Genomic DNA, 14,924 nt, shown 5'->3' with positions numbered 1-14,924 from the left:
ATCTTCAGTGGCGTTCCAGGCAGCCGCAAAGAAGAAGCACAAGCAAAAGCCTGCTTCAGACTACTCCGCAGGGGCTTTCTGAGTGATTGTGAATACAAGTGCTGTGGCTTTCATGCATGAAATTTTCATTTTCACAACTTTTTCAGTTGCGTTTTTCTCAAATACAGATTTTTGCATGTTTTGAATTTTGGGATGAGCACTGTGTCGCTAATACTGATTCGATTTTCTTGATTTTTTTTTTTTTTTGAATGCTAGGGAATTGGAGTGTGCAAGAAAACCTTGATAAAATGTTTAAGGACATTGTAAAATTTTGAAATTTTCCAGAAATCACCAGTGAAAATTCAGAGCTAAGAGACTGCGACATAAAAACTTCATAACTTTGGGTAAAATTTAGATACTAGTATTAAATTGCATATTTGCACTATTTGAATATTCAGCAACATACATGTTCAATTTTAGCTCTTTTGATGCATTACTTTTTATGCAAGTCACATCCCAAATTCATAAAATAAGAACAGTTGTAACTTTTTTTTGGATTGATGTAAAGAAAATGTAATTACATATTTTTAATCAGTGTACAAAGCTGAATATTCCCTGAAAAAATCATGTCTCTAGGCCTAATACTAATATATTTCACTATCGGGTCCCATGTCCCCCCTTAAAGGGACACTAAAGAGCAAAACGATTTTTCTCGCATTAGTAAAGTAGTCTTCCACGATACCAAAAACACCATGCTTGCTGCACGAAGACGCTTAAAGGGATACTGAACAAAAATTTGAAAAAGCTACGAAAACACTTACATTCGACTCGGACGACACGACTGTTCCTGTACGCAGCGTTTATTTCACGTAATTTCGAGCAGTTGGCCGTATTTTTAGTGGATTGTGAGAGCGCGGCGGCTACATGCCACTGCGCTTGTTGGCGCACGTGACGTCGAGTGCTCCTGCAAGAGGGGGGCAACCGGCACGCTCTCTCCTGCCCTGCCACTTCCCTTTCTCCACCTCTCCTCTCAAGAACCGAGGGTGGCTGGTGTGGCGCTGAGCCTTGTCCTCTTTTCCCCACATAGGAAACAAACTAGCGCTTTTTATTCCCCTACCCCCATCCCTGTGCCGACCTGTTGAGGTGTCAACGGTTACGGGTCGGTGCTTTTATCTTCATTTCCCCTAACATAACTACTTGTATTCCTCAAAAACCGCTACAACTACCCAGCGTGTCGCGAGAGCGCAAAGATGCAAGGTGCGAGTGACAGTGGTTCCACGAGCGGTCATTGCGACTCCGAGTTCGACAGGCCTCCAAAACGGATGCGCCAAATACAACCATGTGCGCGTGACCGTTCTGCTGTGTCAAGCGACAGCAAGGACGACGAGCCAGACGAGCCGCCGTAGCCCAACGTGGGTCGGCAGCCGCGACCAGCAATTTACACAGTAACTCATAGTCACTATCCTCGAAGTGTTCGGAGCACAAAAAGTCACGCTTTGAAGGCACCCACGTTGGCTGCAATGGGCGCGCAGCGCGAATCCATATCCTTCGAAGCTTCGGCTCTGTTGGAAAGGTATGACAGGGCACACCCTAGCGCAGAACAGCGTTGAGGCATTCTGCGTTGTGTGAGGTGCTTCACCGTTCACATTACGTAGCAGCACACAACGCAGACGGCAAATTCGTAGACGTGGGCGCAAGCTCCGCTTGAGAAAACAAATATACGGCCGAGAGCGCGGCAATGGCGTCGTTGGCTGCCGGTTGAGAACACGCACGGACAACACCTTCCCGACCGTGAAAACACGTTTTGAGAGAGACCCGCGGCAGCGGGTGGCGGCTTGCGATGTCGATTGGTAAGCGATTTTGCTGCGAGCACGGTTGGCGAGTCACTATCCGCGGAGTTTCGCGTCACTTCCTCTCTAGTTCGCGGCGCGGCCGCTAGACGCGCCAATTCGCGAAAAATGCATTAAATTCATTATTTTCTGCTAGTCTCTGGCTGAAATGAAGGTTGTTTCAACAAATTTCAGCACCCAATCTTTCAATTGAGTCATTTATCTCGGCGGCGAAAATTTTGTTCAGTATCCCGTTAATAAGCGAGAAAACGCGCAAAAACAAAATACAGGTGGCGACGCCACCTTGGAGTTCTCACACCATTTGCCGTCACGTCACATATTTTTGACGGCGCCTGCTTGGGCCTACGTAGTTCCTAATCGGTTAAATCAAAGTACATTGTCCTCTGAAGGGTGCCAGAGACTTGACATGACAAGTTTATGGAAATTTCGTCGAGCCAGTGGCGCCAAAATACGTTAAATGCTCTTTGAAATCTTTTACGTCATGGAATTACAAAGCTCGGCGCGAAATTTAAAAATGATACTTTGAACTTGGTTTTCTCCTCTAATAATAAACCTATGGTGGTGAAATAAACTACACAAGAGTTCTCCGAGCCCACTTTATCAATCTAAACCAATTCATTGTTTCTCTTTAGTGTCACTTTAACTCTTACTATGCGTAGGGTTTACATTAGCCAGAAAACGTACTTAGGGTTCGAGCGGAAACCAGATACAGTCGACGACCGATAATTCGGACTCGACGGGGAACGTAAATAAGTCCGAATTATCGAATGTCCGAAAAAATGAATGCGTCAGAAAAAAAAAAATACTTTTATTGACACTTCAGGGTCCCAGTGGCCGAAAAACGTTGTCAATGCGTTGCTGCCCGTACTTCCGCTTACGTGCAACCAAGTCCGCCTGTATCTCCGCCAGTGTAATGTGATCGCTGTACGATGGCGAGCTGGTTTCGTTCGTGAAGGCAACGCATCTGCGCGGCGCGTTTGGGTTCTCGCCTATTAAATGCGTGCACTACGCATGCAACTGCACCAGGCCACATGCACTATCGAGCAGTTGACTGAAGATGCTTGTCGTAAGGCTTGTTAGCAATTGAGCCGTACTGGCGCGTTTGCCACCTGCCGCCATCACGCCTCCATGCATTTCCACTGCTTATCTGTAAGACATCGCCGCACGGCGCCGATAGCGGCCCCTTTGAATTTCCGGTCCGCTTCACCCCATAACACGTCTGCATCGCGACAAAGCTGACTTTCGGACTCTGCTACTGTCGCAAACGGTTCGACTCGCGAAAGCGCTGGTTCGAACCTACGAGATGATAGACGCGGCAGAGGTGGGGGCTTCAATTATTGCCTTTCGGACCTGCAATTTGGGCAGAAAGTCCGAAAAATCGGTCGCCGAAGAGTTTTAGCGTCCGAAATTTCTGACGTTCTTGACCATTGACGTCTATGGGGCTGGTGACGGTGCAGCGAAAGCGTCCGAATTTTCGAGCATGTCCGGAAAATCGGCAGTTGACTATCTGCCACGTTTCATTGTCGTCTGCGCGGCCTTCGGCGCTGTCTGTGAGGGCACCGTTGGCGCCATTTAACTCAGATCTTTTGAGACAGCAGAGCGTAAAATAAAGCAAGTCTCAAGTTAAAAATGAACGCGCGCGCACAACGCTTTACCGCAGACGCATTCGACAGAATGGCGGCGATAGCAGCGCAACGCGGGGGGATACAGGAACCGGAATGTAGGATGTTCGCGATGTCGACAGGATTTCCCACAGTTGACCAGTGCCTCCAAGATCGGCATTTCAGATCACAAATCTGAGGCATAAAGTAGCGATCGAAATAGAGCCTCATAGATCACCAATTAGCTTTCGTTTTGATCTCTGAGGCCATACTTTGTATCGTACGTGTGCCGGAGGAGATAATGGCTGGCGATTCGGCGTGTGCGACAGTCTCGGACAGGGTCCGGATTATCGAATGTAGATCTCGCAGCTGTCCGAAATATCGGTCGTCTTTACACATTACTTCTATTGGATCAACCGCGGTGCCGCGTGACTGTCCGAATTACTGAGCATGTCCGAATTATCAGTGTCCGATTTATCGGTCGGCGACTGTAGTGCGACTGCCATTCACAGCTAAAGGGCAGGCGCGTCTCAGTTTTGTGAGTGGAGCGGACATTTTTTTTTTAGGTTGTAATGAAGTAGAGCTGCTTCAAGTTTAACACATTGCAGTCTCTGGCAGAGGATGCGCTTGTGATTTATGGGATAGCTTAGAAGTTTACATATAAGGGTGACAAACGTGAAGCAACAAAGCTGTCAGAAGCCGCAGTCAAATGTATCATTTGCGCAGTGCACTTAAGGGGGGAGGTGGCGATCGAAAAACTTTTTTGTTTGTTGACCTAGAGTAATGAAATTTGGCAGGCATACTGAAGAGTGCCTCGAATAGCTATATATAAAGTTTCATTGCGATATCTCGAGTAGTTTTCAAATTACACTATGTTACATGATCTGATGACATAGTCTGCTGGTGAAAAGCCTAGCATTGTAACAAAACATGCCAGGAAGGTCCAAGTGGTTTTGATCTTTACTCAAAAGAGCTCTACACAGGATGACATTATTAAAAATTGTCTATTGCTTTTAGTTTTTTTACAAATAACATCCACATCAGCTTCATGTATTGCATCAGAACTTCTCACGCACTAATTATCACTTACAAAAAAAACTAGGCCCTAAGCAAGGTAAAGAATAATGTCATCCTGTCGACAAGACTTCAAGGATTGAAAAAGAAAAAACGGAATCAAAATCTGTGTAGTAGTTGCCAAGATATCTGCTCCACAAGCTGAGCAAGATGCCAAAAAAACAGTATTGAGAAAACGGCGTTTAAAGTTTGGCCTTCTCTAAAACACCTAAAGATAGTGATCTTTCGTTTTTTATTTTATGATGTGTCACTTCTTGGACATGTGGCCTTTCTGCAGTGTGCCTTTGTTCTTTTTTCATAACCTCCTTTTTTTTTTTATCTAAAAAAAACCAGTATGGATTTCAAACCAAGTTCTCTGTATGAAGGAGTGGTGTGACAGACAAGACAGAAAAGAAGATATTGCAATCTAATAAGGCCATATACTGAAATAATTACACATATTTCTTGTATTTATGCTGTCATTAGCATAATTAAGTCTTGCTTATTGATTACAATTAATCATAGAATAATTTTTATAAAGAGAAAGGTTTGTTGTGAGAGAAAATGGCTCACACCATGATAGCCGATGCCTTCGTTCCAAATAGCAAACAGTTATGGCCAAGACATTAGTGGCACAGGGATTTTTGAGCAGTTTATTCAATGACGCGAGTCGGGCAGATAAAAATTCGTCCCCCTGCTTCCTACACGGTCTTTTCCCGCTCTCGCGTATGAAACGTATTATCATTCGGCCGACCGCGGCAACGCTAGTCTACGAGGCTTTCATTGTTTCAGAACATTCATAAACGCCTGCGGCGATATCAAGCACGGCTCCAAGCACGTCTAAATTACATCACTAGTGCTTATTGATAGCACTCTGACCGCGAAGTGCTCGGCCGCGGGGTCCGTGGAGCCGGCACGTGATGTGCTTGGTGGCGGCGTTCGGTAACGATGCGCGAATGCAAAGCTACGATGACGAAAAATCTGCGCGCAGTATACTTTGTATCGCATTTTCGGGTGCCGACGCGCGAAATTGCTACCGCTGCTCCGAGCAGTCCGTGGCCGTGGGGTCTGACGATCGAGCTTGGCTGTCGAGTTCACTGCCGATGCGTAAAATGCCCATCCGCGGTTCCGAAGTGCCGGCGAGCGATGTGCTTCTTCGCTTGCGAAGAAGCACATAGCCGCGAGCACGCTAGCGCGTTGTTGTTGCCCGCAAAGTTCGAGGTTCGTCTCGCCAAACGGCGCCGTGAGCGGAGTTAGGCCTAGTGACGACTACGAGCAGTAGGTGCGCAGGCCGTGGTGCCCGTTGCTTCAAAGTGCGTAATGCGTGGTCGTGAGTACAGAGTCGTCCCGCGATCGCCTTCGTCACGATGTCAGAAGTGCTGATACAGAACATCTAACCGCGAATCCGACGCTGAAGTCAACGCTAGAGTCGGTCCGAGACGCGCGTTTGCGATGTTCGCAAGGAGCGCGGCGCACCATCGTAATCAGATCGAACTTCCTCTTGCAGCTCCAAACTAAAGCGTAATTATATCTTAAGTGATCGTCGAGCCGTGAACACAGAACTATTGCGAACGTGTCACGAAGTAGCGCGATTCTCGACAGCCGTGAACTCGCGACACGCAGACGACGATCTCCCGGAGCGAGCATCGGACCAATGGCGAGGCGAGCTGGGGCAACATGGCGGACGCGGCCAATCGGAGGCCTCGGAACGACTCTCAAGTGTTTGCTTTTTGTGCGCTTCTTTCTGAATGGAGGAGCCCGCTGAAGCGGGGAATTTGAACACGGAGAAATGCCCTTTCCGACAAGCCCAAAAAGTTGGTTCGCGGTCGCGTCATCGCGGAGCTACAATTTTTTGAAAATCGCTGTTTTTCTGCTATTTCTGCTATTTCCACAATAATTTTCGCCACCTCGGAGGGCAAAACAAATTTTTCGAAGCACTTCTGGGTGGTTTTCAGTTTAAATATTTTGGAATCAGATAGAAAAAGGGTTCCAGAAACTGAAAATTTGATTTTCGGAAAATCAATTTTTTTGCCATTTTTCGCAATACGAAAGCCGCGTCCTCCCTTAAACCTCATTGTTAACAGTCGTATTTGACTCGAAAATATCTTCGCTATATCCGAAAATTCGCTATAAGCATATATTCGAACCACTGTATGTATTAACCAAGGCTATTCCTGATTTATTTCATTATAACTGATAATTCGTTATATCTGCATTCGTTATACAGTAAAAGCTCGTTAATTCGGATAATTCGGACGGCTCTATTGGTCCCGGCCAAAGTGCATGTTAATCTACGGGAGCAAACCTTCGTTAATTCGTCAGAATTGGGCTCCGCACCGCTTAATTCGGACAAATGCTGACGGCTGCCGCTACACAAGTGTGGTAAAGCATCGCTGGCACCACTGGAGCGAAACCGAAACCTGAGTGACATCGCCATCGTCATCAACTAGTGGGGGCGATCGCAGTGTCACCGAACGTCGGCGTCTTCTTTCTTCGCTCCAATGCGCCTCCGACGCCATTTTCCCTTGTGTTGTGTCGGCACCGTCTCTTCTTGCGGAGTTCTACTATTTTTCCCCGTTGTGACCGTGTTTACATGTGAGGCCCGAGCATGCGGCAGTAGCTGACGATGGCATCGACGAGTTATCAGCCGAGTCCACCGATGATGACTGTCCGACCTTCGATGCTGTCCTTCCCACAATATGACCCTTCAGGACTACATCGCGATTGATGATTTTGTCGCCACGACTGGTCTCCTGCCCGATCAAGAAATTATTAATGATGTCGTGACCTCATCGTCACACCTCACGGGAAGTCTCGGAGGCGCTTTTGATATTAGAGGACGTTTGCCTGAGCACTTGCAACAGTTTGCGTGCTGTTGGCCGTTTGGAAGAGTTAAGAAAAATTGTAATGTCAGCCGGAATCTGCGCGAAAACGCAGACGACCATCACAAAATACTTCAGCAAATAAAGGTATGCCTCTGCAACTTGATTTTAATGTTGTTTTTCCTGTTTATTCGTTAATTCGGCATTCGGTTAATTCGGACATTTTTTCCGGTCCCGTGAAATCCGAATTAACGAGCTTTTACTGTATCAAGGTTTGAGTGTATACAGTCGACGTCAGATTTCCCGGACGCCCGAAATTCCGGACATGCCCGATTTCCCGGACTCATCTGTGGCACAGTCAAGTTCCCCATAGAGTCAATGTATTAAAAAGTCCGAAATTCCGGACGCTTATAGCCTTCACCATCCAATTTCTCGGACTTTTTACTGTTAACCGCCGACCCAACGTCACCACCGACGCTGCCATTTTGGCTGTTTTCATATCCTCGAACCCACCATACTCGTATCGCAGGTGTGGCCAGCAGCACCGCCGCGCCGCGGCTGCCGTAATCTCGAAACCGCACGTGTCAATCCGTTGCCAGCCGTAGCTTACCCAAGCCAAACCTCACTGTGTTCGTTCACGTGTTGTTTTGTCAGCTCTCCCAGCTCTGCGGTCGTGTCTGCGGTTGATCGTTTACTGCTGCGCGCTATCTTCAGTGATCACGTTTCCCGACCTTCAGCATCCACCGAGTTCCTAGCTGTTTCGTGCTGCGCTTTTCGTCAAGCGTCGAGCTGTTGACCTCACGTCTGCCGTCGGCATGCTAGCGGAATCGTGGAAGGCGGTTATGCAAGAGACTGCCGAACTGTTTTCACCACGCGAGCTTCAGATTCGACGCCGAGACGGCCGTCTCGCCCTAAGTGGACAGAGAGTGTGACGAACTGCCATCCGCAGACGTTGCCTTCGACGATCTGCGCGCTGCCGGCGTGTCGATTCCAGCCGGGATAACCTTTGAGGGCTTCGCCGACGCTGACATAGACCTCGAGCTATGTGCGGAGTTGACCAATGACGAAATCATTCGTCAAGTTACGGAAGATTCCGACGACACCGAGAACGAAGAGCCAGCTCCTACACAGCCATCGAGCTCAGAGTTGACGCGAGCACTGATGACACTGTCATCGGTGTACAGTGGCAACATGACGTTGACTGAAATTGAGGCAGACATGATCGCGGGCAAGCGGAACGCCGTGCAAAAGGAAATAAGCGACTTCTTTGCGCCCATGTGCTGACCTATGAGGTAGCGCCGGCCACGTCGTCTTTTTTTGTGTGTGTAAACAGCTCTTTTCAGAGCCACCTAAACGATGCATTGGCTGAATTGCAATGGGAATTTTTTTTTGTACTCCGGCCGTGACCCTCTCCGTCAGCGAAAAATACCTACCAAAAAGGTGCGTTTTCACGTGCATTCGTTTTTCCGGACTGCCCGATTTTCCGGACGTTTTCGCGGTCCCTTGAGGGTCCGGGAAATCGGACGTCGACTGTAGTCGAACCTCGATATTACGAAGTAGCATCGGGATCATCAATTAGTTTGTTATATCGAAGTTTGTTATATTTGTTATATGTTATATGTTGTAATGTTAGATAAAAATTGCCTCTAACAGGTAGGCATTCTGGCTTGTGCAAGATTTCTAGATACAAAATGTACTTTTCTAGGCTTCAAACCCACTATAAAAAAAAAGGTAATCCTTACCTGCCTCCTTCTGGGACTTCAGACTACATAGACCGGAACACAATGGCACAAAATTACAAAGGAACAAAGTTTGTTTTACAAAGAGGTTCACACTTATTTGAAGAAGGATGTGATCTTTGTCTGGTGGGTTCATCTGTGGATGGTGGCAGCACAAGAGCTCTTTAGAAAATGTGCCAAGTTGTGATGCAATCGGCTTGTGCCATGTTTGAAAGCCACCGTTTTGACTCTTAGCCGAGCCAAGAGTCACCAGTGTGTCGCCCTCTCCTGCGCCACTGGTGCTAATGGTTGCTCGAGACATTATCTCCATCGGGCAAGAATCATTGGTGCCATCAGTGGCCCAATTTGACAACGCCTTACATGGGACATCTCTTGCACTGCTGGTTGCATGCATGTGTGCAAAGTCTGCTGAAGTTGTCAAGTTGTCATACTGAATTGACGCTTTACAAAATAGTTGCTGCACATGTGCGAGCAAGTATGTTTTCGACATAACTCGACAGAACAGGCTAGTTTTTCCATTCAACGCTCCCTTGTCTTGTTTCTTCCTTTCTCGGTGCACACTAGGGAGCTTACAGTGAGGTGTGACATTTATGCAGTAATTTTTTAAAACTTTTTGGCGCTCACACACCGTCGCTCGAATATGGAGGGGTGAAAATGTTTAGAGCGAGAAAAGCAGTCTGGGAACGAGAGGTTTCGTGCGGAAAATGTTTTTGCAGGAAAGCCAACTTGCAAAGTGCTTTCAGGAGGTCGTTCACTAGTTTGTGGAGTGTCAGGTGGCGCATGTTTCAAGGAACTGCATCGAAAATTGTTTGTGTAAATGTGGTAAATGCTTTGAACTGCAAAGAAAAAGAAATTGCATATACATACGACGTTGTGGTTGTATTTGTGCCACCCTCTTTTGGTAACACAACATACCGTATTTTGAGCAAGCTCGTTAAATACCTAATTTTGGAGGTGGACCAAAGTGCAAAAGCATGTGTTGTTAAAGATGTTTATAGAAATGGGCGTCTGTTGCAGGTCAGTCTGATCTAGATTTGTTGCTCCTTGTGCACTCCATGTGAGCAAGAATTTAAACAAATGCAACTGTGTCTCATGTGGTCACTTGTGTTCAAAGGGGAAATCGTAAATTGGAAGTGCATACAAAACTGCGCCTAATTTTCAGTCATTCTGCAGTTCAGACACCAGCAGTGCGAAGGCACGCAAATTGGGCCACATGTTTCTGACTACTAAATCACAACTAATTAGGGTTTAAACGTTCCTACTTATGGGGCTGGGAATGTCTGCTAGGGATCTTGCTTTGGGGCAACACAAGTTTAAGCCTAGCCTTGTATGTCACACAAGACAAAAATTTTGGTGGTGGCGTCAAAGAAACTGTGCAAAGGGAAACGTGATACTCAAGCGAATGAAGTAAATTGCAGGGTGTCCAAAATACTTAAAATGAGTTCAGGGTCTATGAAAGTACATCTAATACTAGTGTCACACAGGCACATTTGATAGCGATTAGTGCCAGTCCGGATCGGATTTCTTGATTGTGGTGAACAGTCGTCGCTGCTACATTGTCCAACCTAATCCGGATCAAATTTAGCGCAGATGTCACTCAAATCGTGATCTGGCTGCCAGATCGCGATTAAAAGTGACCATGTAGCAGCGCCTGATCCGGATCGAGCCTACCGTATTTACTCGAATCTAACGCGCACCTTTTTTTCGACAAAACGAGTCGTAAAATTGCATACGCGTTAAAATCGAGTACCGAAAAAACTGTCATCGTACTGCCATCGGCATTTCAAAATGGCCGCCTCCTACGCGCCTCGGCCATTTCTGTCATTGTTTCAGTTCGTACATTTGCTGAGGAGTTTGTCATCTCGTTCTGCATTCGCATCGGCGGCATGGAAGTGCCCACTCCAAATACTCGAGTGCACCACGATGTCACATTTCAAAGAAAAGTTATTTCATGTGCAGAGACTGACGGAAATCGGGCCTCACCGCGGTCGTTTGGAGTTGCCGAAACGTGCATGCGAGACTGGTGCTAACAGAAGCAGAAGATTGTTTTACAGCAAAGCTTCACGAAAAGGTTTCTGTGGACAAAAGCAGGGCCGGTTTGCCGAACTCGAAGAGCGTTTACAGCGAGAAGGAGTTGTCCGACAGCGACGGAGACTGATCCATTACGCGACTCGTATCGCCGCTGTAGTGGTGACAGTTTCAGCAGCAAGTTCCGCCGTTTGACTTTGTGTTTTCTTTTCTTGAAACTTTAGTTCTTTAAAACCCAAATACCTGTTCCTCTGAATGTGCGAAGGTGGACTCCTACGTACTTTTGTTCATTTCTCTCACGAAAAATGGGTGCGCGTTAGAATCTATGTTGTACGTTTTTTTTTTTTTTTCTTTTGGTCGCGGAAAACAGGTGCGCGTTACAATCGAGGGCGCGATAGAATCGAGTAAATACGGTAATCCGGATCAGTCCTGATTGCGATTAACGTTGACCATGTGACAGCGGTATTAGTTAAGGGGCCCCTAAACCCCCTCCGACATTTTCCCAAACATTTCAAGTAAACAAGCGCATCGCGTGCAGAATGCCGTCGCGATCAACGATGCCGCACGCCGCAGCGCTACAGGTCGTGGACGCGCCACAATTTCGAAAAAGCAATAGCTTCTCCTTTCCGGTCCCCGCCATTCCCGCCACTGACATGCGTGACATCACCAGTGAAACTCAATGACGTTACCACTTTCGATGCTTGCGATTGGCCGAACGACAACAGACAACTTCCGGTTACTCTGCAAACAGCTGTTCGCGTGCACCTTGCTGTTCTTGGTCGTGTTGCCGCTTGCGAATCGACATCTGCGGCCCGTAAAGCAACCGCCAAGTCGCTAGCGTAATTACACATCCACGCCTTGCGGTTTGATGAGCTCCGTGTGAGGTGCTTGGCTGCAAAAGTGCCGACTGGATAAATGAAAAGACGCGACACCTGTTACCTAGCGATGTTGCCTTGCGAAATGCCTGGCTTGAGCGCATCGGAGTTGCGGCAAAATCAAAGCGCAACAGTGTTGTACGCGTTTGTGGGTGCCACTTCGCTGCCGAAGACTAGTCGCCGGACTCGCGGCAACCGGAAGTAGACGCTGTCTCGAACAGCGCATCAGCGGTGACGTATGCCACGCGACATGAGGAGGGGCACTCAGCTGACTCAGCGAGGAGGGCAAAAGCGGTTTTGGAAGAGGGTAGCGTAGGAAAGAGGGAAAGAAGCGATCGTCTCGTTTCGATCATCAGACGCGTGTAACTCCGCTACTACGGCACCGTTTCGAAAAATTCTCACGGCTACGTGTTCGTTGTACACTCGAGCACAACTTCCTCACCTGAACTAAATTTCGTCCGCTGGGTGGTTTGGGGCCCTTTAATGACAGTCAGTTTAAGTGGCTTATAAAGATTAATCTGTGGATTAAGCTTTAGTCTGAAGTCGTCTAAGCATTAGTTAAGGATCCCAGATTCTGTCATTACTCTTTGAGATGGTTATCGTCAATGCCTGCATGTTCAGATAGCCGTGCTGATTCTCACGACAGTGTGTTCTGAGAAGTTGCCCTTGTAAGTGCTCGACAGATTCTGATGCACAGTCTTTGCAATTTTCTTTTTTTTTTTAACCCAGGAACTCGAGATGCTGATGATGATGAACAGGCGGTACTGTGCAGAGATTGCGCACGGCGTGTCGTCCAAGAAGCGCAAGTCGCTCGTCGAACGGGCCCAGCAGCTCTCCATCAGAGTGACAAACGCCAACGCAAGGCTCCGCTCCGAAGAGAACGAATAAACACATTTTCATTCCCGCCAATTCGCTGCTCCCCCTTTTTCTTGCAGAGTGTGCCTACTTCAGGGGATAAAATTATTAAAACTGTATTTTGGCAAATACTGTTTAAACTGTTTTGGCAAATGGAGAACCAAAGGTGCCACTATTGCGAGGAGAGGAAAGTCTGAAAGGACGAGAACCGACAAAACTTTGTGTCGCCACCTTGGGAGTTCCCACGCCAGTGACTCGACCTTGTTCAAATGTTCCTCTTGCTGCACACTTGGTTGAAGCTTGCACATGACCCCCACCCGTGACGTTTTACGCAGGCCTCAACCCATCGCACGTGGCAGGGATGAACATTTGTTATGGAACACGTACAACATTGTGTACCAGTTCACGTCGAGATCCCAGAAGTTGGGGTCTGCTTGAAACCAGTGCACAGCTTTGGAATAACCTCCATTGCCTTGCGTGTATCACAGTGGAGCTTTTGTGGGACATTAGCATGCATATCACTATTTTTAGTTTAGTCTAATGCAAAGATAAAGGTGATAAAAATCTGTGCCTTGTGTGGGAACACGTCCAAGCCAGTCAGTCCACTAGCAATGTGTAGGTGTAGTGGCTTAATGTAGGAAGAAAAAAACCAGCAGGGAGTGTCACGTGATTCCACTAGCTTTGGCAAGCCAACCTCCGATGTCGCCTCTTCCGACAAGTGGGCGGTGCCTCCTGGGTGGGATTGGGCCTCCACCGCAGACGCAACCAAAACGAGCCGACCAATGGTAGTGCTTGCCTGTCACATGACCAGGGCCAATTTCTCCCTTATATCTATTTTACTAGAAGCCTAGATTGTCATGTGACGCTCCGTACTAGTTCCTCCGCAATAAGCAACCACAAGGTTTCTATGCTGACTTGTCTCATTAAACCATGGACGCCAGCATGGTCGAGCAATTTTGGAAAATAAACCAACGTTCCAGGTGAGTTAGAGAGGGAAGTGAGGACTTGTTTCAACTTTCACCCGCCTTTAGCGCGTGGAATTTTAAGGCCCTTGTACAGCCACTTACCGCAATCATTGTTCACATCTCTTGTCCCATGACCTGGCCCTCTTTGGCCATCAAATGGCCCTTGCGCCATAAAACGCCCCATATCATCGGAGCTTGTTTCAACAGTTGCAGGTAAGCAACGGCTTGAGTGTACTCTGAGACTGGAGCTGTGAGTGCTCCAGCCTCCATAAAGTGGCAACTTGGGCAAGCTTGCGATTCAGTAGTGATGCTACTGTGCAGTGGAAATGGAGCAGGGACAGGATGGACAAAACAGCCGCTGACTTCAACGAATCTTTATTACAGTGAAAGCCGTTATGAGACAACTGCTCTACCGCCGGTGCCTGTAACCTCTGTCGCGTGAAATGAGAAAAAGTTATCCATGATTGGATGGGCTTTGAATGCAGGCCCTCAGCGTGGCATTTGAGTGTTCTACCACAGCCATGCTCGTGCTTGAAAGCGTTTTCCCAAAAAGACCCTATACGGGCGTCACGTTAGGCAAGGAATTGCGATCACATAGGCAATGTAGCTTGGTAGAAGAGTAAAATAACAGCCAGGTGTCACACAATGCAAATTGCATAACCAGTGTTCATTTAAAACTTCAAACCCACTGCAAAGAGCTCGGCCATAATTCTTCATTGTCGTCAGCCACAACATAAACTGCTCATAATACCCTTAAAGATATTTAGCGTGTGCCTCGCTTCTGTGCAGTGTGTTGAATAATGGCATAGTGGATACTACCCAACTTCGCAAATTTATAATTAATGTGTTTAGCGGTTATCTTGCAAGTGTATACACTTCTAGTATGTCGCCCCAAGTGAGTTTTTGGCAAAACTGCCGGAAATATGTTCACCAGAAATGAGCAAAGCCTTTACATGGCATCACACATCGTACATTCCCTCGCTGCGTTGTGGTCTAATACTAAATTTTGTTTTACAGCAGCTGGTTGGCCTTTGTATTGGCATGACGTCCATTGCTCTCACGAAATTTAGTATCTAGCCTTGATGCGATCGGAAAACGCACAGTTTCTGATATGCGCAGGTTTTGCTCATGTCTTGTGTATATATTTCTGGCATTTT

The 14,924-nt window shown here is 47.2% G+C and overlaps 1 protein-coding gene across 1 annotated transcript in view; it reads left to right on the top strand.

Moving 5' to 3' along the window:
• LOC119405345 (60S ribosomal protein L32) overlaps window positions 1-12,856 on the top strand; it is a 219,441-nt gene extending 206,585 nt beyond the window's left edge. The window contains exon 4 of the mRNA XM_049419262.1: window positions 12,677-12,856. Within this exon, the coding sequence (XP_049275219.1) occupies window positions 12,677-12,835 (159 nt within the window). The 3' untranslated portion in view covers window positions 12,836-12,856. The remainder of the gene's footprint in view (window positions 1-12,676) is intronic.
• The last annotated feature ends 2,068 nt before the right edge of the window (window positions 12,857-14,924 follow it).

The sequence above is a fragment of the Rhipicephalus sanguineus genome, chromosome 9 (assembly GCF_013339695.2).
Source record: "Rhipicephalus sanguineus isolate Rsan-2018 chromosome 9, BIME_Rsan_1.4, whole genome shotgun sequence".
Lineage (NCBI taxonomy): Eukaryota > Metazoa > Arthropoda > Arachnida > Ixodida > Ixodidae > Rhipicephalus > Rhipicephalus sanguineus.
The sequence above is the reverse complement of the archived record's forward strand: the minus strand, read 5'-3'. Positions and strand labels throughout refer to the sequence as shown.